This window comes from Chlorocebus sabaeus, chromosome 20 (assembly GCF_047675955.1).
Source record: "Chlorocebus sabaeus isolate Y175 chromosome 20, mChlSab1.0.hap1, whole genome shotgun sequence".
NCBI lineage: Eukaryota > Metazoa > Chordata > Mammalia > Primates > Cercopithecidae > Chlorocebus > Chlorocebus sabaeus.
The window spans coordinates 13,180,630-13,204,024 of record NC_132923.1 but is presented as its reverse complement, the minus strand read 5'-3'; the positions used below and the strand labels follow the sequence as shown (position 1 = coordinate 13,204,024).

Sequence of the window (23,395 nt, the reverse complement as noted above, 5' to 3'; positions counted from 1 at the left end):
CAGGTTAGGAAAGTGGCTGGACAAGAGATTTGAGAGGACAGAAATCTCAATTAACATGCTATCCCCTCCCTTAAAAGCCAAGTTCCCCCACAATTACAAATTCTTTTTTATTAGTCAAAATCACAATCACCTTGATTAAAAGGATGGGACACTCCACCCTCAGCAGAAAATGATACAGTTTATAGAAAACCTCCCCACCCCTCCCACACCCCAATTAAAAACTACAAAAAAATCTGCCCTCCTTCCCTACGATGTCATGGTAGTCTGACTCCTCCAGCGGCACTGCAGCTCTGGAGCGGTCAGCTCACCACAGCACCCTCCACTTCACCTTGGGGAGAGGAGGGATGCTGGTGGTTAAGGAGGTTAAAACCATTAGTTCCAGTAATGCCAGTTCCCAAACATGCACTTCCTTCCTTTCCCTCAAGGTCTGGGACCAAGGAGAAAGGTACAGAAATGAGCCCAGCCATGAGGAGCAACTCGAGGAGAGAAAATATAGCTCAAGGAGGTTAGAAGAGTTCCAACATACCTCCTCCCTTCCCCCACCTCAAAAAAGAAAAAAAGGCAGTTTAGGGTATTTGATCACACCAAAAATGGTTCCCCTCAGGCCTGAGAAAAAGACCAAGATGTCCAGTCTGGGGAGGGAGTACTGAGAAACTCAGAGCTCATCTACCCTTGAGCCTCCATTAATTTCATCTCCAGGGCAATGGCTAAACTAGGTCCCTTTTCTTGGCAACCTGCACTGTCCAGAACTGGAGATGGAGAAATACAGGGCGAGGACATCAGGAGGGCACCCCAGGCCCAGGGGTCCCCCCTAGGTTCCCTCAGTCCTCGGGTGGGATGCGCAGGGCAGAATACACCATCACCCGACTGTCCTCCTGCCGTCGGCCTGCAGAGGGGAAGGGAGGTGAGTCTTGGGCAGGGTGAGAGCAGAGCACTGACACAGGGGGAGTCCTGGACAACAAGGGGGTCCCCAGGTGGTGGGGATAAGTGCAGATTCAAACCCACCAGTCACTGACTGGCTGAACCCAGGCTGCTCCTGGTAAAGCTTAGAGACTAACGGTCACAAAAGGACAAAGCAAAACCCTGGAGGTGGTGGGGTAGACCGACGAGAAGGAGACAGAGAATGTGGGCAATGGACCCGGGCCGGGGGGCTGGGCTCAGTCATGGGCAGTGGACAGGCAGGTGGGATCTGTCAGGCGATCAGTCCAGGTAGTCAGTCCTTACACAAGAGGCTGCGCTGAATACTTCGGAGGGACCCTCCAGCTGTGATGAAGGCCCAGAGCCCCATGGAAACAGTGACTGCATAGATGGGCAGCAGGCTGGCCTCATACCAGGGGTTCAGGAATGTCTAGGAAGGAGGGTAAGAGTAGGAAAGAGATTAGATTCTCCCCCGACCTAATCCCCATATTCTCTCTGTACCTTTGACTCCCAGACATCTCTCTCAAATTCCCCAGTCTTTCCCTTCAGAGCACCAACATCTTGTGGTTAAGGGGACTTTTGATTTTCAGCTCCTCAGAACCTCAAAGGTTTCTGCCGCTCCTGACCACCTCAGGCCCTCTGCATTACAGTTTGACTAATGCGTTCAACCTCCTCCCCAGAGCACGTGCTAGAACTGATGCTGAGGTGAGAGACCTCAAAAGACTCACCTTTCCGCCTCCTCCCAGGTAAGTTAAAAATGTTAAGAAGTGAGGATACCCTTTCCCCGACATCCCACTCACCATTAAATGCTTTTCTCCCTAACTTAAGCCCCTGTCTCCAACTCACCAGTCCCGATGTCAGTAGGTGACTCCCAACCACCAGGCCCAAAGCCCAGTACCGTCTCCTCTCACAGGCATCAAAGAACACAACTCCCCAAAAGGTATGGAGCAGGATAATGGCTGCTGTCAGAAAGGCTGCAGGGAGGGAGATGGGGAGGAGATACATCCCTGATCTTCTCCCAGCCTCCTGAGATGTTGAGCCAAAGAAGTCTCCCAGGGAAGGCCAATAAATCAGATCAGGGACAAGGATGGATGGGGGGTGAAGGCTAGATAGAAGTTGGATCTTACCTGAAGTCAGGAAGTAATAGGGTGAGTCTCCATGGATCCCAACCACACCTGGACCAAGTGCATCAGCCAAAATATTGATAACAGAGAAGACACCACTGATGATACCGAAGGAGAGACCAGAAACTGGGGGAAGGGAGGATCTCATCAATGTCAGAGATCACACTATTGCCTGTTCACCACTGACGCCTCCCCATTCCCCGTTACAATTCTTTCACGCCTACTCTCCCTCCAGACCAACTTTCTTTGGAAGTGACGGATGAAGGAAAATAAGAAGCCACTTAGAACATGTGGGTATTTAGAGACTTCCCTAGAGGAGGGGGCTGTCCAACTCCCTCCTCCAGTCCCTCTCCCTTGGCTCACCATAGGCCATCTGGCGGATGGAGATGGGTGATCTTCCGTCCTCACTCAGCGATGCTAACCCCTCATCTGCCTTCCTGGGGTGGGGTGGGGTAGGGGAAACATGAGGGAGGGCAGAAATGCTCCTTTCCCTCTAATGTCCTCCCTTAGTGCCTCCTCTTCCAAACCAGCACCCAGGGACTGCCCTACTTCCCACAGTGCAGTCCTCTGCCCCTCTCCCCTCCAGACCACTCCATCATCTTACTTAAGCAGCTTGTAGTAGGCAAAGCGGAACACCTCCTGTAGAAGGACAGAGACAGCAGCACCAAAAATCAGGAGGCCGTACTGGAGCCGGGCATCTGACCGGTCGGTCACATGGACCAAGATGAACCAGACCACAGAGGCCAGGAGCAGGGAGACCAGCCAGAAAAATGCCCTGAGAAAAGACAGGGACAGTGAGACAAGCAATGGTAAGGGCTGCCAGAGAAATCAAGGAGGGAAACCAGCCAAGGTGCTTGACGGGTGGAAGTTAGCCTTCCGGATGGTTAGGGAGACATGGACCAGGTAGGGTAACTGTTTCCACCAAAAGACTCATCTGTGGAAACGTGAACGCAGAGGAAAGGGGAGAAATCTAATTAAAGAGTCTTCAGAGCGATGAGAGCCAGAGTGTGCAAGCACCGAAGGGCGAGGTATCCGTTCCTGGATCCTCCCCTAAGGCACCTGACTCGGCCAGCCTAGGTCAGCACAGCCCCCTCACGAGTCTCGGCCTTGGGCCTTCTCTGACGTCGCTGGGAGGAATATAGGAGGAATCTGTGAGATCCTTGGAAGGTGGAAACCAACTGCGGGAAAAGGCAAATCTCCCAGACCCAACCCCTCACCTCCGCCCAAACTTCACCTCCGATTTATCGTCCCCAATTCAGGCTCCCAGGCTCGCCCCAGTTCCTCCAGCCCCTTCCGCACCTCTCTCTTCGACGCTCTTCCGCGTCTCCCGGACCCCCTACTCACCCTGCGACCAGGATGATAACGCGAAGTGGATCCCCAGCCACAGTGATCAAGAAAAGCGCGAAGGCCGGGCCGAACGCGACGAAAGTGCAGCCGAAAAACACCGCAGCCCCCATGGCTGGGCAGGTGGGAGGGGGGTGGGGGCCTGACCAGGACAGGCAAATGGGAGAGGCGCGCCAGCTGGGGAGTCCGCGTGGGGTGGCAACGCGACCCCACGAGGGGCGCGGTGCAATGTCACCCCCGAACCCCGGGGAAGGGGAAGGGGGGGGAACCAAAACCCCAAATGAAGGTCCGCGGGACTTCCTCTACGGAAGCCGAAGAGGGGACAAATCCCGGTCGCAGCCCCACGGCCACCTCCCATCTAATCCCCACCCCCGGAAGGCCAATGGAGAATCAGCGCGGGCGGAGCAGCTCGACGTGCTGGGAGTTGTAGTCGCCTTCCGAGGCCTTGACTACGTCCTGGGAGTGGCTCGAGCCGGTTAATGGGGGTGGGCCGGGAATGGACCAGTGAAGACACAGATTCCTGGGTTCGGTTGCGCCTCCGTCGCTGTTTCCTTTCGTCACTTTGTGGGGAAAAGCGGTAGCAATCATACCTCTTCTTGAAGGGCTGCAGCGGGGGTAGATCCTGTTTGAATCTAAGAGACAAATACAAAGAGAGCACAGGATGGGGCGCAGGGAGATAGGGACGGGTATTGTTCTTACTTGAATGAGAGGAAATGGGCTACAGCTGTTGCCTAAGGGATGAAGATTACATTAAAAAGTAGGAGCTCTTTGGACAGGCTAGTATAATAAACATGGAATACAGTATATCGCTAATGAAGCCTTCATCTGTAATGACAAGAGAATCGGAGAGAAGCAAAAGGAGCCTGGAGAGAAATGTTAGGAAGGCATTTTGAAAGAGTCCGGGAGTTTAAAAGCAATTAGAGCGATGCGGTTGAAGGAAAACGACACCCCCGCCCCAAGTTCCTTTTATGTCATACTTCCTCTGTTTATTTTCTGAAAAATGAACCGCAGTGGTGCGTTTTCCTCAGATTGGAGAGAAGGGTTGTATATTAGAGTGAATGAAAGTTAAAGTAGGCTGGGCGCGGTGCCTCACCCCTGTAATCCCAGCACTTGGGGAGGCCAGGAGTTTGAGACCAGCCTGGCCAACATGGCGAAACCCCATTTCTACTAAAAATGCAAAAATTAGTCAGGTGTGGTGGCGCGCGCCTGTAATCCCAACTACCCGGGAGGCTGAGCAGCAAGAATAGCTTGAACCCGAGAGGCAGAGGTGCCAGTGAGCTGCGACTGCGCCACTGCACTACAGCCTGGACAACGGAGTGAGGTTCTGTCTCAAGAAAGAAAAAGAAAGTTAAAGTAGGAGAGGAGAGGATTGTAATCTCATTTGAATGGGTAGAGGTTAGTCCTTAGGGCAGATGTTAGGCAAAGGAATCTGAGGATGGAAAAGAGGGAAGGAATCTGGAATATCGTTTTTGAAAGCATAACCAAAGAACCAAAAAAACCCACAGAAATTGTTTAAAGATAACCAAACTTGCTTTCCTTCCTGGAAGTGATTTATGATTTAATCCATATGTGCACACTCACATACGTGTTTTACATGTCTTCCAGGAAATTCTGGAAAGGAGCCGAGGAATAGATTGTATAGATTTACATAGAGGCTAGTCACAGTGGCTCATGCCTGTAATTCCAGCACTTTTGGAGGCCAAGGCGGCGGGATCACTTGAGGTCAGGAGTTTGAGACTAGCCTGGCCAGCATGTTGAAACCCCGTCTCTAATAAAAATACAAAAAATTAGCCAGGCATGGTGGTGCGCACCTGTAGTCCCAGCTACTCAGGAGGCTGAGCCACGAGAATAGCTCGAACCTGGGAGGTGGAGATTACAGTGAGCTGAGATCACACCACTGCACTTAAACCTGGGTGACAGAGCAAGACTCCAAAAAAAAAGAAAGAAAAGATTTACATGGAACGTCACAAGGCAAATTATTCCCTAATAAGATTAAGAGGGTAGCATTATCATGGCCTGTGTTCAAGACTCCAGTATGTCCTGCTTCTGAGCCCAGCAGGCAGAGTCAGGTGGATAGCAATGAGACAATTGTTCTCATGTCTTTTTTTTGAGATGGAATCTCACTCTGTCGCTCAGACTGGAGTACAGTGGTGCAATCTCGGCTCACTGCAACCTCTGCCTCCCAGGTTCAAGTGATTCTCTTGCCTCAGCCTCCCTAGTACCTGGGATTACTGGCGCCCGCCACCACAACCAGCTAATTTTTGTATTTTTAGTAGAGACAAGGTTTCACCATGTTGGCCAGGCTGATCTCCTGATCTCCTGACCTCAGGTGATCCTTCTGCCTAGGCCTCCCAAAGTGCTGGGATTACAGGCGTGAGCCACTGTGACCAGCTTCATCTCTCCATTGTGTGTTACCACAGCATCTTCTGACCAGGCTCTAAACCTATCTTGTTCATGGGTGGTTCCACAGACACTTGCACAGTGCCTGACTCATAGTAGATGTTGAGCAGATACTTATTAACTTCCCTTAAGAACAAAGCAAAACTGTCTTTTCTTATTCCCTTGCTTGTAAGCTCTCAGTGCCTATCAGACTAGGCCTAGCACACTGTGCCTAGCACATACGTTGCTAAGGGTTTCTGAATTGAATGATCATGGGAAACATAAAAGCAGAGGAAAGGATAAAAACTTTACTCCTGTAGGACTGAATGAAGGGAACACACCAAGTGACCAAATGTGGGAGGGAGGGTGTGGCACCTGTAGCAGGGAAAGAGACTATCTGCTTCCTCCCTTCTCCCAACTTGCATCCTGGAAGTTGAGAAAGAGATGAGGTGAGGCTGGGCTGGGCACAGTGGCTCATGCCTGTAATCCCACTTTGGGAGGCCGAGATGGGTGGATCACCTGAGGTCAGGAGTTCGAGACCAGCCTGGGCCAACATGGTGAAACTTTGCCTCTACTAAAAACACAAAACTTAGCTGGACATGGTGGCACGCACGTGTAGTCCCAGCTACTGGGGAGGCTGAGGCAGGAGAATCACTTGAACCCGGGAGGCGGAGGTTGCAGTGAGCCGAGATCGTGCCACTGCACTCCAACCTGGGTGATAAAGTGAGACTCTGTCTCAAAAGAAAACAAAGAGGTGAGGTGAGGTCAGTATTACCAGAGAGGAAATAACTGACCGTGGCTGAGAGACTTTTATCTGAAGCCATGCAGTAGGTGCTTTAAGTCAGAAAATGATGGGTAAATATTGTTCCTATTCTCCATAGCTCAAGACAGACAGAAGAAAGGGACCTTTTCAGTCTAGAAAAATGCTCACTCCTTCCTCATATCATTTCCACTGTGATGAAAAAAGACTGATGAAGCCTCAGAGAGAAACGCAACTTGGGGTGGTGATGGTAAGTCAGGGACAGTGAGAGGGAGGGTGAGCTTTTTATGAGGCTTTGGAGGAAGGAAGGAAAGCCAGGAGAGGGGAAACTTCTTGGTAGGCTTATTTTTATTTTTTTATTTTTTGGTAATGGCAGTGGAAGTCCTGAATGGATCTAATCTAGGGCAGGCGGAGCTTAAGAAATATGTTTGTATCAAAACCCCCTTTTGCCTCTCAATCTGGGCAGCTCTGGCTGGGGACCGGCAGTAACTGGAGATCTAGTCAGTCAGCCAGTAGGCGGGGAGTTCTGCCCCCTGGGAGGAGAAGAGTTGCTGCAGGTCCTTCCCTGCTTTGGAGGAGGAGGGGAGGCGGGGTAAGTTTGGTGGGAAACTGTAATTTCCTTTTTTACTTTCACAGCAATAGTGCAGAATCCAGAATGGATATCCTCTTTGCAGCCATCCTTGCTGTGCCATTTATCCTGGGTAAGTCCACTCCTCTCACTGAGCTTTTGTGCCAGGTCTTCTACCATAAATGGGGTGGGAGAAAAAAAAATGAGGAGTGGGTAAGAGGTGCATTTCAATGGGGAGCAATAGAGTTTTCTCATCGTGCTAGGATTTGGTGTTGAGGGCAGAATGGAGATCTGGAAGGCAGAGCCAGGAAAGGAAAAAAAAAGCAGAGTCCTGTCAAAGGAGGAGGATGGAGCTCCAGATACAAGGAGGCCCTAGCAACACTGAGCTCAGTTCTCCATCACCACGGAAGTTGAACAAGATGAGAGGGGCTAAAGTAAGGGTGAAGGAAGAATTATTGGAAGGTGTCACAGTCTAAAACTAGTAGTTAGGGTATCTCCTTTCCCAGAGAATTGGAGAAAAAAAACTGCTATTAGTAAAGACACAGAAGTGGGGTGACATTTAGGGTAGTGGAAAACTGGCTGTCTTCAGGGACAGGGTCCCAACAGTAGCTTGGCTCCTTCCCTCCTTTGTTCCCCAGTCTGCCAGGTGTGTCTCTCATTGTTTCCTTTTCCTCTAGATTCTTGTGTCATTAGCTTGGAGTTGAAGGGAAAGCATTCAAGGAGCTCAGGGAAGTGTTTAGCAGGAGGCCTGGAGTTCTTGATCCAGTCATATCAAAGCCACATATTTTTAGTTCTGAAAGGGAAGAAAAACTAAAGGAGATGGGTCATTTAGTCCAGCTGACTCATTTTAAGAAAGCGGATGTTAAGTGGATTGTTTAGGGTTACTCCGTTAGCAGTGAAGCTGGAACTAAAGCTCAAATCCAACGCCTAAGGGTGTGTGTTATTTGTAAGAAACACTGATGAGAAAAGATCTCTCACAAATACAGTAAGATCTGGAGCATACTAAATAGAAGATTTGGCGTGTTTAATTCCTGGTCTCTACTCTTCCTACCTTTTTTAGGTTTGGTTCTCCCTTTGGGTTTATAGTATGTGAAGGGGACTGTTTTCTGTTTTAGGAGTTCCTGGATTGAAAGGGCACAGAGTAACAGGCCTCATTACAGATATGGAGCCCAGAAGACTGAGAGGGGTGTAAGGGTGCACAGGCAGGAAGGGAGTATGACTATTGGAGGGGAAGAGAAAGAAAGAAAGAAAGAGAGAGAGACAGAGAGAGAGAAAGCGAGAAAGCGAGAAAGCTGGGAACGCTGAGGTCAATTCCAGGTGTCCTTTTGTTAGTAAGGTGTTCCAGATGTCCCTTGACCTATAGTCCTTGTCCCCATAGGACAAGAATATGAGGATGAAGAAAGAATGGGAGAGGATGAATATTATCAGGTGGTCTATTATTATACAGTCACCCCCAGTTATGGTGAGTACATGAAAGGCTCTTGCTCATAGCCAACTGGAGAGAGGCTTCAGGATATTTAGTTCTGAGACTTTGCTCTTCACTTTGCAGCAGAGCAATGGGGTCAGAGAAAAATCTGGCTATGAACAAAACCTATCAAGGCTCATGATGGGCCGGGGAGAGTGACTCATGCCTGTAATCCCAGCACTTTGGGAGGCTGAGGCGGGTGGATCACCTGAGGTCAGAAGTTCGAGACCAGCCTGACCAACAGGGTGAAACCCTGTCTCTACAAAAAATACAAAAATTAGCCAGGCATGGTGGCACCTGCCTGTAGTCCCAGTTATTCAAGAGGCTGAGGCAGGAGAATCACTTGAACCCGGGAGGCTGGACGTTGTGGTAAGCCGAGATCACGCCACTGTATTCCAGCCTGGGGGATAGAATGAGACTCCATCTCAAAAAAAAAAAAAAAAAAAAAAAAGACATTTTTAGATGGGAGGATTGCTTGAGCCTAGGAGTTCAAGACCAGCCTGAGCATCATAGCAAGACCTTGTCTCTATAGAAAAAAAAAATTTTTTTTTTTTCAATTAGCTGGGCATGGTGGCACATGGCTGTAGTCCCAGCTACTCAGGAGGCTGAGGCGGGAGGATCACTTGAGCTCAGGAGCTGGAGGTGGCAGTGAGCTATGATTGAACTAACTGTACTCCAGCCTGTTAACAGAGTGAGACCTTGACTCTAAAAAAAGAAGAACTTGAAAATTTTTCAAATTTGTAAATTATTTTAGATACCTAGATTGAAAATAAAAATGTATACACTCACAGTCATTTTTAACATTACAGTTAAATAAAATTGGATTATACCAATAAATGTTACAACTTAAGTTAAACTATTCTGAGCAATTTCTTCTCTTTTCATTTCCAGATCTAGAGTTACCTTTTTCTCTAATTATTACTGATTTTCTTTCTCCTCTGCAGATGACTTTAGTGCAGATTTCACCATTGATTACTCCATATTTGAGTCAGAGGACAGGCTGGTGAGTGACCTCTACATCTAAAAGATTTAGGATAAGTAACAATTAAAAAGAAACTGGCCAGGCGTGGTGGCTGACGCCTGTAATCCCAGCACTTTGGGAGGTCAAGGCGAGTGAATCATTTGAGGTCAAGAGTTTGAGACCAGCCTGGCCAACATGGTGAAACCCCGTCTCTACTAAAAATACAAAAACATTAGTTGGACATGGTAGCATACACCTATAATCTCAGCTACTCAGAAGGGTGAGGTAGGAGAATCACTTGAATCCGGGAGATGGAGGACGCAGTGAGCCAAGATTATTCCACTGCACTCTACCCTGGGCAACAGAGCCAGACTCCATCTCAAAAAAAAAAAAAAGAAAAGAAAAGAAAAGAAACTGGGCAATGTTGAAATGTATCTGATTAGCAAAAATAAAAATGAGTTTGATGAGGAGAAACTAAGTAGTAGGCCCAAAACAGATTTGTTAACCTATCTGGGGAGGAAAAAAAGCCAGAACTTTATAAATTGTCCTCAGTAAGTTTGCTAAGACACTGAGGAGGGGCATCAAGGGACTTTTGAATGAGATGGGTACAAATCTATGCAAGTATAGGGTAGGGGGGAATCCCTGAGTTTAAGTCCTTGGGCTGGGTGGAGGTGGTGAAGGGGAGAACTTTAAATAGAGAATCTATGAAGATGTTGGATGGAAAAAAATGATAACTCTGTGTTTCCCAAATCCTACTGAGGGTAGAACAGGTTGGATAAGGACACAACAGAGGCAGTAGGGACTACCATTAGTCTTGAACCAGCACGTGCAGACCATCCGAAGCCTGTAACTGTGAAACCAGTAACAACGGAACCAGTGAGTTGATTGGGGATTGGGGGCTGGGGGGAGACAGGATATCCCTAGTGACCTGGAGTAATAGAGGCCTGGAATACCAGGCTTTGGTGGATGGGGGAACCAAATAATTAGTACTTCAATGTAGGTGTTCATCTCAACTTGGCCATGTTTCACTGAGATTTAATACTAACCCTGTATACAGAACACTGGGAAGATATGGTGCAGTTAAATTTCAGTTCAGTAGTATTCAATATGTATGTAATCTGTGCCTAAGGCTGCCAAGGTAACTGATGCTGATCAAAAAGAAATCTATGATGTTCCTGTCCTCAAAGAACTTATAAAATTCAAGTTTACATTTATGAAACACTTAGAACAAAATGAAAAGGTATGTTACAGTGTTAAATTATATATAAATTTGAAAGCAGAAGATACTGGCAGTGCTTTAGCCAGTGTAAGGAGAGAGATTAGTACAGGTTAGAGTTGTCTGAAAAGCTTTCAAGAGGCATTTGTGGTTGAGATACACCTTGAAGAATAGATGAGCTTTTGATTGGTGGGTAGTTATGAAAGGACAGAAGCAATTAGGAGAAAGAATAGTTATTCCAAGAGTGAAAGAGGCCAGGTGTGGTGGCTTACACCTGTAATCCTTTGGGAGGCCAAGGTGGTAGGATCACTTGAGGTCAGCAGTTCAAGGCTAGTTCAAGGGCCAACATGGTGAAACCACCCATCTCTACTAAAAATACAAAAGTTAGCCAGGCGTGGTGGTGCCTGCCTATAATCCCAGCTACTTGGGAAGCTGAGGCACGAGAATCGCTTGAACCCGGAAGGCAGAGGTTGCAGTGAGCTGAGATCATGCCACTCCACTCCAGCCTGGGCAACAGAGCGAGACTCTATCTAAAAAAAAAAAAAAAAGAGTGAAAGAGCTGCACAGGAGTGGGGAATAGAATAAGCCTAATATGTTTAACAAATAGGGTATGATTGAAGGAGAGGGTATATGGAAGGGAACAGTGGGAATTAAGAAAAATAAAAAATTTACAAGGCTCCTAATATTTGCTTGGTAATTTCACATGTGGCAACATAGGGTCAAATTTCAGAGAGTCTCAAGTGTCAGGCTGAAGTCTGGACTCATAATCAACAAGGAGCCTAGTAAGTTCTTCATTATAGTAAAAACACGATGAAAAGTGATATTTTAGAAAAAGTGGCCAGGTGTGGTGCTAACAACTGTAATCCAAGCACTTTTGGAGGCTGAGGCAAGCTGATCACCTTAAGTCGGGAGTTCAAGACCAGCCTGACCAACATGGAGAAACCCCATTTCTAGTAAAAATACAGAATTAGCTGGGTGTGGTGTCGCATACCTGTCATCCCAGCTACTTGGGGGGCTGAGGCAGGAGAATTGCTTGAACCTGGGAGGCAGAGGTTGCAACAGTGAGCCGAGATCGCACCATTGCACTCCAGCCTGGGCAACAAGAGTGAAATTCCGTCTCAAAAAAAAAAAAAAAAAAGATAAAAGATAAACCACTCATCAGGTTGTATGCAGGATATAAATAATTTAGTGGAGAGCAACTCATGAGATTTGCGTTGTTCCAGAAACAATCTGTATTCTGGCATTATGAATGGAGAGGAGAAAAATAAATATGAAGAAAATACCTTGCTTGAGTGATAATTTTATATTAGGTATAAATGAGGAGAGAGTTAAAATAACTCATGGGTTTTACACATGGATATCTGGGAAAATCATTGACCAAAGTGGGAACTATGGGAGGCCAGAGTGGTTTAGGACAGAACTTATTAATTTGGTAATGGCCAAGCTGAGTTTATGGTAACAGCTCTATGAGGGTGTCCTAAAGGTCACTGAACTAGATCAGGGCTAGAGTTCTAAGTGCAAAGTGACAGTTATGAAAGTAAATGAGCTCAACAAAGCCAGTACACACAAACTCAGAAGGCCAGTGACTGTGCCTGTAGTGAGTGGGAGGAAGAGAAATTAATGAATGGAATGGAGAAGGATTTGACTGCAGAAGTAGGCAGATAGCCAAGTTTGTATTTTAGATTCTAAAAGAGAAAGTTTAATATAATCCATCAAAAGTTACCAAGAGGCCAAGGAGGAGGAGGTCACTGGTAACTCTCAAGAAAATAGTTTTAATTGAGTGCTTGCAGAAAAGCTAGATTTTTGTGGAGTTAAAGAGGGAGTACATTATGAGGAAAGGAAGGTGAGTACAGACCAACCATCTAAAAAATCTGGTAATGAAAAAGAGAAGCAACAGCTGGAAAGCGGAATAGGACCAAAGAGCAGTCTGCACATAGTTGAGCACAGATCAAAGAACCCAGTAAGAATGGAAGTGAAAGATTGACAATAAGGGCAGTTAATTCTTTTTGAAGCATATAGTAGGCTGGGCACGGTGACTCACGCCTGTAATCCCAGCACTTTGGGAGGCTGAGGTGGGCGGATCACCTGAGGTCAGGAGTTTGAGACCAGCCTGGCCAACATGGCAAAACCCCGTCTCTATTAAAAATACAAAAATTAGCCAGGCATGGTAGCAGGCGCCTGTAATCCCAGCTACTTGGGAGGCTGAGGCAGGAGAACTGCTTGAACCTTGGAGGTGGAGGTTACAGAGAGCTGAGATTGCACCACTGCATTCCAGCCTGGCGACGGAGCAAGACTATGTCTCAAAAAATAATAAATAAATAAATAAATAAACAAATAAAGTATATAGTAGGCTCTCTTTAGATTATAAATTCCTTGAGGACAGGAATCTTGTCTTATTCATATTTATATCCTTCTCTGTAGCACCTAACACAGTGACTAGCATAGTATCATGCATATAATAGATACAAAATAGAAATAATTGAATTGAATTGGCCTCCCTGGTATGGTCAGGGATAGCTGAAAGGCACAGAAGAAAGGACTCCTTACAGTGATGGGGAAGGATGGATCTTTCTCTAAGCCCAAAGGAAGGAAGACAGAGGTTGTTGTAAAGAGGTGGCAGTCCTTCTGGAGGGGGACGGAGAAGTGGTAGGAGGAATGACACGAGCCTACTGTGTGGGGATGTCTGTATTTTAGCAGAGTCCAGATCTGAATGATGCTGTGTCCACTTTGCGGAGTCCTATTCCCCTCCTCCTGTCGTGTGCCTTTGTTCAGGCGGGGATGTATTTCATGTAGAAGGTAAGAGTGCAGCCACTGGCTTTGGGGGAGTCTGTGAAATAATATTTTTTAACTTCCCACACTAAACCGAAGTAATTCTTACCAGTATCTCTGGCTAGTGTTTCCAGCCTGGTCAATTATCAGCCACTGAAGGAAGAGATTCAGGCATGGTAGCTCATCCCTGTAATCCCAGCACTTTGGGATGCTGAGGTGGGAGGATCGCTTGAGTCCAGGAATTCCAGACCAGGCTGAGCAACATAGTTCGAGACCAGGCTGAGCAACAGACCTTATCTCTACAAAAAAATTAAAAATAAATAAATAAATAACTCCTCTACAAGACGTTAAAAAAATAATAAAAATAAAAATTAGTTGGGTGTGGTAGCACAGGCCTGCAGTCCCAGCTACTGGGGAGGAGCAGGTGGAAGGATTCCTTAAGCCCATCAAGCGGAGGCTGCAGTGAGCCATGATCTGGCCACTGTACTGTTGCCACTGGGCAACAGAATGAGACTCTGTCTCAAAAAATAACAAGTAAAATGAAAGAAGAGGGATCACATTTACAAAAATCTTCTTATTCGGTCTTAAAGAAATTTAGGAGATGCTGAGGCAGACTTTTGTGATGAGTCATTAGTTTTTCTGAACTAAGAGACCTTCAGGATCTCCTAGAGCAGAGGCAAGTAGATGAAGGGGTTGGGGGAATACCTCTCCAGGCTTCCAAAATGTCTGGAACAGTCAAAGCTAGTTCCAGTCTAGCCATGATTCAAGTCACGGCGAATGCCAAAGGGCAAAGTGGGTGGGTCCTACAACCTGGTAGAGTCAAGAGGCAAAGTTCAGAGGCAGAAGGGGTGGCGGTTCTCTGATGTATGGCAGGGCAGGGGGAGAGAAGGGAAGAGAAAATTGTATTATAGGAAAAGCATTTTTAAATTGGGATGCTAAATAACCATTGAGCATAAAGAGATTCAGCAGGAGGTGAAAGGACTGTGGAGAAGAGGGGTACACACACATCCTTCCCAGGAGCTATCACAGAGCAATCCCAGCTCAGAATATCTGGGGAGTTTCCGTAGAGTGTGGGGGGCATGAAGGGGTTTCTCGGGTCTCCTGACTCTTTTATTTTTTTTTTTTCTTTCTTTCTTTCTTTCTCTTTCTTTCTTTTCTTTTCTTTCTTTCTTTCTTTCTTTTCTTTTCTTTTCTTTCTCTGCTTTTTTAGGTGGGAGAAGGCTGCTATGACTCTTTGGATGGGAGTTTGGCAAGGGGAAATTGGAAGATAAAATAAATAAGTGAAATAATCTGGTTACCATCTACTCCTTCATGTGTCTGTTCTAAAGTCACAATAAAGAGAGCACCAGGATTTAGAGGCAGCAAGTGTAGATTGGAAGGGGAGTTGGGTGACAACTGAATTAGAGGGCATTATGGACTGAAAAAATCTGCAGTTTGGAGAAGACTGGAGAAGGGCACCCACAGACAACAGGTTTATTCGCAGTCCATATTGGTAATTCTCTTGTTTTATTTTATTAAATATGGTGTTGAAACAGTGTGCTTGGGGAAACGGGGTTGAGGTTTTTGAATCTTTTCTTTTTGTAAGAATAAGCACATTGTTAAAACATAAGGTAAAATATCAAAAACTACTTAGAATAGATTTAAAATATTCACACCTACCCACCCCCACCCACACCTCTGTCCAACAATGTGCCTTTTGCAGTTGGTAATTATGGCAGGGACAAACACTTAAAATTTTTTTTTAAATCGCTATCCTCGGGACCCTAATGAGAATTGGGCTGCCCCCTTGCGGTCTCTGCGACGTACTATCTTTAACCAGCTCACAATCCTTGGCCCTGCTCTCCTCTCCCTTGTACTCTCAAAATGCAAGCCGCAACGACAACAGTAACGTCCCAGTTATTTCTGAGACTCTCTAAACTCTGGACTTGCCTCCCTCCCCTCCTTCAAAGTCTTTCGAATCTTCTCTAGGGGACAAATGAAGGCACTGAAGCTGGACAAAGCCATAACCTAGGAGATCAGGGACCTACCCCATTCTGTTCCCCGTGCTTGGAATCAGATAATTCAGGACGCCGGGCCCAAGAAGCCTGGACAAAAAAAGTCAGGAAAAACTGAGTTTCGTTTTGACCTCTAGCGTCGTGGCGGGGTGGCATCTGAGCTGGTAACGTGCGTGATAGGTTATGTAAGAAAAGGGCCGGAGGAGTCGCCCCAGCGGGAGCCAGAGAGGACGCGGTGTTCTCGGCTGCAATCCCCACCCTCCTCACCCAGCAGGGCAGGAGGCACCCAGCTTGGAGGAGAAAGGGGTGGGGGAGGTGAAACAGAGACCGGAGAGTCACGAGGGCTGGGCCGCCGAGAGCGGGAGAATATACCGTGTCACACACTTCCATTCTCTCACACACACGTTGCAGACACAAATCACTGATGGTTTCCACGTGCTGCGCTCGTGAGCGGAGGTGTTCAAAGAGGGGGCAGATGAGTTAGTTCCTAAGACGGAACCCGGGGTCCCACGTCCGGAGGCACACGCCTTCAGTGGCACAACCAATCTCTGCACACTCAAGCTGCGCGTCTCTGGCGCATCACCATCCTATTTAAGGCCACGGACTCCGCCCTTTTCCTCCCCTCCCTTCTTTTCCACTTTTTCCACCCTCCTCCTTTTCTCATCACCGGGTCCTCTCCGGCAGCCGCATGTAGGGGCGGAGCACGGAATGCTTCCCTTACAGCCAATCATCACCTGGCTGCCCTCTATTGGCTGAGGCCCTTTGTACTGTAGCAAATGGGCTATGGACTTCAGTAACGAGAATCACGTGTTACCGGCGACACAACCAATGAGGGCGCGAGATCTGTGTAAGCAGGGGGAGGCACGTGCCAGGCCGCACGTGTCTGGGAGGGGGAAGGGGCGGGGCCCGCTGAGAGGCGGAGGTGGGTAGCCAGACCCGGAGAGACGGTGAAGGAGCTGGAAACCGAGCCAGGGCTGAGCCGGCTGACAACAGGTAAGGATATTCGGAGGAAAAGCGAGCTGTTAGGGAGGATTTGGGAGTGGATCTGGGGGCTGAATGCAGATCTTGTTATTGGGAGGGTTTGCATCACGTGGCAGGTGCGAGCCCAGAGAGACCGGCACAGGGATCCTGATCTTGAAAGATTGGGAGAGGGCAGGAGGCCAGTCTCTATGGGGGCGGGTCCTGTAGGGTCACCAGGTGGGTTCGCTTGCGCAGATTGACTTCTCGTGGGTGGCATGGCTTAGGTGAAGAGGCTTGCTGCGGACTCAGGTTGGCGAACAACCCTGGCGAACAACGGGCGGAGGGGAAGGTGTCTTTCAAGTCAGGTATTTGAATTGAGGGAAGAAAAGAACGGAGGCCGCGTCAGGCAGAGAGCTGCTCTGCGGCGGCCAGAGAGGGAATCCCAGGTTCTTAATGGGCGGGGGTGGGGGTAGAAATGTATTTTTCTATTGTGTCTGAGACTGGTAATATTGGGAAGGGGGAGAATAAATATTATCCCACGCAGTACACCCCAATCTCCCAGTCCATTTCCTAATCCTTAAACTCCGGTTTCAAACTCCCTCGCTTTGCTCTTCAGTTGCAGGTTCCGATCTTTGGGTACTCCAGGAGCTGCTCTCCAGCCCCTGCTTCTGGACCTATGGATTCTCCATCTAGCATTTCTTCCTATTCCTCCTACTCTCTCTCTTCGTCTTTTCCCACCTCCCCAGTGAACGGTGACTTTGGCTTCCCCTCTGATAATGAGAGGGAGGACAAGGGGGCCCATGGGCCCAGGCCAGACACTGTTGGGCAGAGGGGAGGTTCCCGGCCCAGCCCGGGTCCTATCCGCTGCAGGCATCGATCCAAGGTTTCCAGTAACCAACATACACCATCTCATCCGGAACAGCGGGGTTCGGCTTCTCCTATGGCAGGATCTGGGGCGAAAAGATCAAGAGATGGTGAACTGGAGACCCGTCTAAACATCCAAGGTTGTACCACAGAGGGAGACCTGCTGTTTGCCCAGAAGGTAAGAGAAAGCAGGTGAAAGGAGACTCTCCTGGAGTGGCTTAGCACCCAGCTGGTTGATAAGGACCCTATACGGATAGTAATGACTCCCAGATTTGGAGGTGAAGGAAGAGCCACTGCTGGTGTGGACAGTTCTTGGTCTTCTCACAGCCTTTGTCCTGTTTTCCTACAGTGTAAAGAACTCCAAGGATTTATACCTCCTCTCACAGATCTACTCAATGGGCTGAAGATGGGTCGTTTTGAGAGAGGTAATCTCATTAGTTGCATTCATTTGGGCTAGGTTCATTTCTCTCTCTCTCTTTCCCTCTTTTGATGTGTATTTCTCTTAAGTTCTTGTTTGGGGCCTATATTACTCCTTTTTTGCTACTATGACTTAATTATTATTATTGTTATTATTATTTTTTGAGACGGAGTTTTGCTCTCGTTGCCCAGGCTGGAGTGTAATGGTGCTATCTCAGCTCACTGCAACCTCCGCCTCCTGGGTTCAAGCGATTCTTCTGCCTCAGCCTCCCCAGTCGCTAGGATTACAGGCGCCCACCACCATGCCCAGCTAATTTTTGTTATTTTTAATAGAGATGGGGTTTCGCCATGTTGGCCAGGCTGGTCTCAAACTCCTGACCTCAGGTGATCCACCTGCCTCGGCCTCCCAAAGTGCTGGGATTACAGGCGTGAGCCACCTTGCCTGGCCTGACTTAATTTTTTTTAGATCAATCAATTTTAGCCCCCTTCTGTTCGTCCTTTACCTGACTACATGCTTGAATCTCAATCCTTAATCTCTCTCTGTCCCTATCCCCAGGATTAAGCAGTTTTCAGCAGAGTGTGGCAATGGACAGGATCCAGCGTATTGTAGGTGTTTTGCAGAAGCCACAGATGGGGTAAGTCCCCTTGGTTCTTTCCTTGGGTCTTCATAAAAAGGAGATTTCTTCAATCCTGTTGCTGGTTTTTTAAAGCAATGTCATTTTCGGCCGGGCGCGGTGGCTCACGCCTGTAATCCCAGCACTTTGGGAAGCCGAGGCAGACGGATCACAAGGTCGGGAGATCGAGACCATCTTGGCTAACACGGTGAAACCCCGTCTCTACTAAAAATACAAAAAATTAGCCGGGCATGGTGGTGGGTGCCTGTAATTCCAGCTACTCAGGAGGCTGAGGCAGGAGAATGGCGAGAACCCGGGAGGCGGAGCTTGCAGTGAGCCGAGATTGCGCCACTGCACTCCAGCCTGGGTGACAGAGCGAGACTCTGTCTCAAAATAAATACATACATACATACATACATACATACATAAAGCAATATCATTTTCACAGGGAACGTTACCTAGGAACCTTGCTACAGGTAGAAGGGATGTTAAAGACTTGGTTTCCACATATAGCTGCCCAGAAGTCATCATTGGGTGGTGGCAAGCATCAGCTGACCAAGGTAAGAACTTAAGAACATGAGGAAGAGGTGGGAAAATAGCCAAGGAAATGAAATGTGCATGCAGAAATGTCCCCTTTTGCCATTTTCTTTTGAATCTTTTCTTCAAGTTTCTTTTCAGGGAAGGAAATTCCTAAACTTTCTGCATTGTCTTGATTCCTATATGTTTTTTGTTGTTTGTTTGTTTTTTGTTGTTTTGTTTGAATCACTGAGAAGAACTCCATGAAGTTTAATCCTATCCCTCATGCCACAGCTTGTCTGCTTTCTGCATAGATGCAAAAGGCTTTTTACCTGGCCAAATGATTCATGCGGGAAGATACCTCAGCTTCTCTCTGCAAACTCTTTTTTCCCTACTGCCCCCAAACCTTTCCCCCTCCTTCTTTTCATTTCTGCCCAAGTATCCTTGTGCCAAACCCTTTGAAAGTTTTTGAGTCTACACTGGGTTTCAAGGGCTGGTCATAAGAGGTACATCACTGGAAGTGGGAGAGGGGGGCACTAATAGCAGCAGTGTTGATAGATTCTTAGACCTGGTACAGAAGTGACCTATTTTCGGCTGGGCACGGTGGCTCACACCTGTAATCCCAGCACTTTGGGAGGCCGAGGTGCATGGATCATGAGGTCAGGAGTTCAAGACCAGCCTGGCCAAGATGGTGAAACCCTGTCTCCACTAAAAATACAAAAATTTGCCGGGCATGGTGGCGCATGCCTGTAGTCCCAGCTACTTGGGAGGCTGAGGCAGAAGAATTGCTTGAACCCGGGAGGCAGAAGTTGCGGTGAGCCGAGATCACGCCATTACACTCCAGCCTGGGCAACAAGAGTGAAACTCCATCTAAAAAAAAAAAAAAAAAGAAGTGACCTATTTTCTGTCCTCAAATAATAGGGTATATAGAGGGCATTCAAATGATGGAGAAGGAGAGTCTCCTGTAGATAATCACCAGTCCTAATTTTCAATCAGCCATGGTTATTATTGCTGTGACTCATCTATTAAAAAATAAGTAGGCCAGGCACAGTGGTTCACGCCTGTAATCTTAGCATTTTGGGAGGCCAAAGCAGGTGGACTGCTTGAGCCCAGGAGTTTGAGACCAGCCTGGGCAACACGGTGAAGCCCAGTATCTACAAAAAATACAAAAAGTAGCTGGGCATGGTGGTGTGCACCAGTAGTCCCAGCTACTTAGGAGGCTGAGGTGGGAGGATCTCTTGAGCTTGGGAGGTCGAGGCTGCAGTAAGCCATGATTGTGCTAGCCTGGTTGACAGAGTGAGACCCTTTGTCAAATATAAAATAAAAAAAAATATAGGAGGAGGATCTTGCCTGAATATTAATTTACGCTTCTTAAAGAACTCAAGATAGAATATTCAAATTTAAATACAGAATTTGGGAAATGGTGATTCCAATTAAAAATAGACTTCTTTTCAAAGAAATTCTAAAAGGGATTATTTTATAAATAGTGGGAACCTATGGAACTGTTTGTTTTTTGTTCATCTCTGGATATCCAGTGTCTAATATAGTATGTGGTCCATAGTAGACCATTTATTTTTTGAATAAATGAAAGTATAATTTAGTTACTAAAACTTTTACTTAATCATGGCCTGGCAAGATCATATCTGCTGCGTAAAACGAGGTATGTTTGTATTACAAACTGAGTTCCCAGGGAATGCAAAGGTTTAAGTAACCGGGTGGAGCTCATCTGAAAGCTTTCTCCACATTTCTTTTTCTCATTTCTCCCCTCCGTAGCATTTTCCAAGCCACCACAGTGATTCAGCCGCTTCCTCTCCTGCATCTCCTATGGAAAAGATGGACCAGACACAGCTAGGACATCTAGCTTTAAAACCAAAGCAACCTTGGCACCTCACAGAATGGCCAGCTATGAACCTCACCTGGATCCACACCACTCCAATTTGCAACCCCCCTCTCAGCTCCCCAGGTACTATCTCCTTTAGCCATGGTCCTTTAGGCACTGGAACCGGTATTGGCGTCATTCTTTTCCTACAGCATGGAGTGCAACCCTTCACCCACTCTGCCCCAACCACTCCAGTCCCACCTACTACAGCATCTCCTGTCATCCCTGGTGAGCCTATGAAACTATCTGGAGAGGGGCCTCGTTGCTACAGTTTGCCAGTAACTCTGCCATCAGACTGGAGCTATACCCTATCCCCTCCCAGTCTACCCACCTTAGCCAGAAAGATGACCAAAGGACACCGGGAGCAGCAGAGAAGCCATGCTCCAGTTGTTCCTGATGCGCATCTTCTCAACCTCTAGCCCGGGGCATACAGCTGTCCACTGTGATTTCTAATTTGTGTAAATATTCATGTATATATGTATTTTTACGTTTAATGTGTGCATTTGTGTTGAGGGAAGACAAATCCTTTCTGATTAAAGAAATTTTTTTATACCTAAACAGTTTGCTGATTGGGGGAAATTGAAAACTTTCTGCCTCCAAAACTAATCTGTATCCTCTGAGCTGCAGTAAAAGTAGAAAAGGGATGGGGATGTTTGTGAACATGAGCTCTACCAAGTTAGAGTCTGGATGACAATATGAGACTTGTGGGAGAGGGGGACTCTACTGCTATTTTCCTAGGGAACATCCTTGAAACAGTTAGAGTTCAGAGTTGGGTTTATGGGTTTTTTTGTTGTTGTGTCTTGAGATGCAGTCTCGCTCTGTTTCCCAGGCTAGAGTGCAGTGACACGATCTCGGCTCACTGCAACCTCTGCCTCCTGGGTTCAAGCGATTCTCAGGCCTTAGTCTCCTGAGTAGCTGGGGTTACAGCACATGCTACCTTGCCTAGCTAATTTTTGTATTTTTGTAGATATGGGGTTTCACTACACGTTGGCCAGGCTGGTCTCGAACTCCTGACCTCAAGTGATTCGCCCACCTCAGCCTCCCAAAGTGCTGGGATTACAGGTGTAAGCCCTGGTGCCCGGCCAGGTTTATGTTTTCATTCAGGCTTAGACACTATACCTTTCCCTTTGTTTTGACACCTTTGTAATCTTCCAGCTGGCCCAGACTTGCAGGTTCTTCTGCTCTGGGCTAGCTCTTTGCTTTGATGGGAGCTGCTGATGCCTGTAGTAAACGCATATGTAGGTTTCTGCTGCCAGAGGAGGAACACAAGAGCCAAAACAGCCACTGTGGTTGCCAGTTGTAAAGAGGAAAGGGCTCCCTAGAATTGTCAGCCTTGGGAACACCTCAAGACACTAGGCTTCATACTTACTCAAAAAGCTGCAGCTAGGCCAGGCACAGTGGCTCATGCCTGTAATCCCAGCACTTCGGGAGGTTGAGGTGGGCAGATCACTTGTGGTTAGGAGTTTGAGACAAGCCGTGGCCAACATGGTGAAACCCTGTCTCTACTAAAAATATTAAAAAATGAACCGGGCATGGTGGTGGGTGCCTGTAATCCAAGGTACTCGGGAGGCTGAGGCAGGAGAATCACTTGAACCTGGAAAGTGGAGGTTGTAGTGAGCCAAGATCACATCACTGCCCTCCAGCCTGGGCGACAGAGTGAGACTCTGTCTCAAAAAAAAAAAAAAGAAAAAAAGCTGCAGGTGCTAGATGTATGCTGGACTAAGGAAGGCAACTCAGTGTTAGGAGGAGGCAAAAATGAAGACCATGAATGGATCTATAACTACCCTTGTTTGTATATTACCCTCTTTCTGATTTGTCTCACTTTCCACCAAAACCATTTCCTCTCTCATCCTAATCCTTTGTAGGGCATCAGGCTTCTCTGACAACTTAGTCATTGCTTTTTGCTCTTTAGTGTGATTCTCAAAAGTAGTTACACATCTTTCACCCATTCTCAAGTATTCTGTTCTCAGGGAATAATTGCCTCCCCTTATTTTCAGAGAATATGACCTCCTTTTTTTTTTTTTTTTTTTTTTGAGACGGAGTCTTGCTCTGTCGCCCAGGCTGGAGTGCAGTGGCCGGATCTCAGCTCACTGCAAGCTCCGCCTCCCGGGTTCATGCCATTCTCCTGCCTCAGCCTCCCGAGTAGCTGGGACTACAGGCGCCCGCCACCTCGCCCGGCTAGTTTTTTTGTAGTTTTAGTAGAGACGGGGTTTCACCATGTTAGCCAGGATGGTCTCGATCTTCTGACCTCGTGATCTGCCCGTCTCGGCCTCCCAAAGTGCTGGGATTACAGGCTTGAGCCACCGCGCCCGGCCGAATATGACCTCCTTTTAAAGGCAAACCTATCGATCTGTGCTTCTGATTGCCTTCACCCCTGGAACTTTTGCTGTGTCACATATCCCCTCTTTATCTTGTAACTTTAGTTTGTCCCAACAACATTTATTTGTCCAAGTATCACAAGTATGATCAGACTAGAGTGGTGGCAATGGAATGATTTGATTACAAATATGATCAGATCCTTCCTCCTTGAAAACATATCTTAAGGCTGATTGTCCTCTTATTTTCTCCATAATTCTCAACAATGTAGTCTATTTATACTCTTTCTGATTCCTTTCTGCCACTCAGTCCTTAACCTCTTGTAGCCTAG

General features: G+C 47.3%; 3 protein-coding genes across 8 annotated transcripts; 2 read left to right on the top strand and 1 right to left on the bottom strand.

Annotated features, from left to right (window-relative positions):
• Positions 1-93: 93 nt before the first annotated feature.
• Positions 94-15,629, bottom strand: APH1A (aph-1 homolog A, gamma-secretase subunit). The gene is made up of 9 exons (XM_008019247.3): positions 15,532-15,629; positions 13,614-13,803; positions 3,387-4,018; positions 2,647-2,817; positions 2,406-2,479; positions 2,046-2,168; positions 1,765-1,892; positions 1,225-1,348; positions 94-886 (listed from the first exon to the last, which is right to left on the bottom strand). The coding sequence occupies exons 3-9, from the start codon at positions 3,497-3,499 to the stop codon at positions 822-824; spliced, it is 798 nt and encodes a 265-aa protein (XP_008017438.1). The 5' UTR covers positions 3,500-4,018; positions 13,614-13,803; positions 15,532-15,629; the 3' UTR covers positions 94-821.
• Positions 6,528-14,801, top strand: C20H1orf54 (chromosome 20 C1orf54 homolog). 2 transcript variants are annotated; one of them, XM_008019246.3, is made up of 7 exons: positions 6,528-6,775; positions 7,162-7,226; positions 8,472-8,555; positions 9,503-9,561; positions 10,285-10,395; positions 13,433-13,531; positions 14,715-14,801. In XM_008019246.3, the coding sequence occupies exons 2-6, from the start codon at positions 7,181-7,183 to the stop codon at positions 13,526-13,528; spliced, it is 396 nt and encodes a 131-aa protein (XP_008017437.2). In that variant the 5' UTR covers positions 6,528-6,775; positions 7,162-7,180; the 3' UTR covers positions 13,529-13,531; positions 14,715-14,801. The 2 variants fall into 2 exon arrangements, with proteins under 2 accessions (XP_008017437.2, XP_008017435.2); XM_008019244.3 differs by having other exon boundaries at positions 6,530-6,775; positions 13,430-13,531.
• Positions 15,630-16,387: 758 nt separating the features above from the next.
• Positions 16,388-21,306, top strand: CIART (circadian associated repressor of transcription). Of its 5 annotated transcripts, none has more exons than XM_008019239.3 (7): positions 16,388-16,491; positions 16,743-16,823; positions 17,075-17,500; positions 17,672-17,747; positions 18,296-18,374; positions 18,802-18,913; positions 20,643-21,306. In XM_008019239.3, exons 3-7 carry the CDS (start codon positions 17,135-17,137, stop codon positions 21,165-21,167), a joined length of 1,158 nt encoding a protein of 385 aa, XP_008017430.3. In that variant the 5' UTR covers positions 16,388-16,491; positions 16,743-16,823; positions 17,075-17,134; the 3' UTR covers positions 21,168-21,306. The 5 variants fall into 5 exon arrangements, with proteins under 5 accessions (XP_008017430.3, XP_037853944.2, XP_008017431.3 ...); XM_037998016.2 differs by having other exon boundaries at positions 16,397-16,491; positions 17,381-17,500; XM_008019240.3 differs by having other exon boundaries at positions 16,409-16,491; positions 16,714-16,823.
• The last annotated feature ends 2,089 nt before the right edge of the window (positions 21,307-23,395 follow it).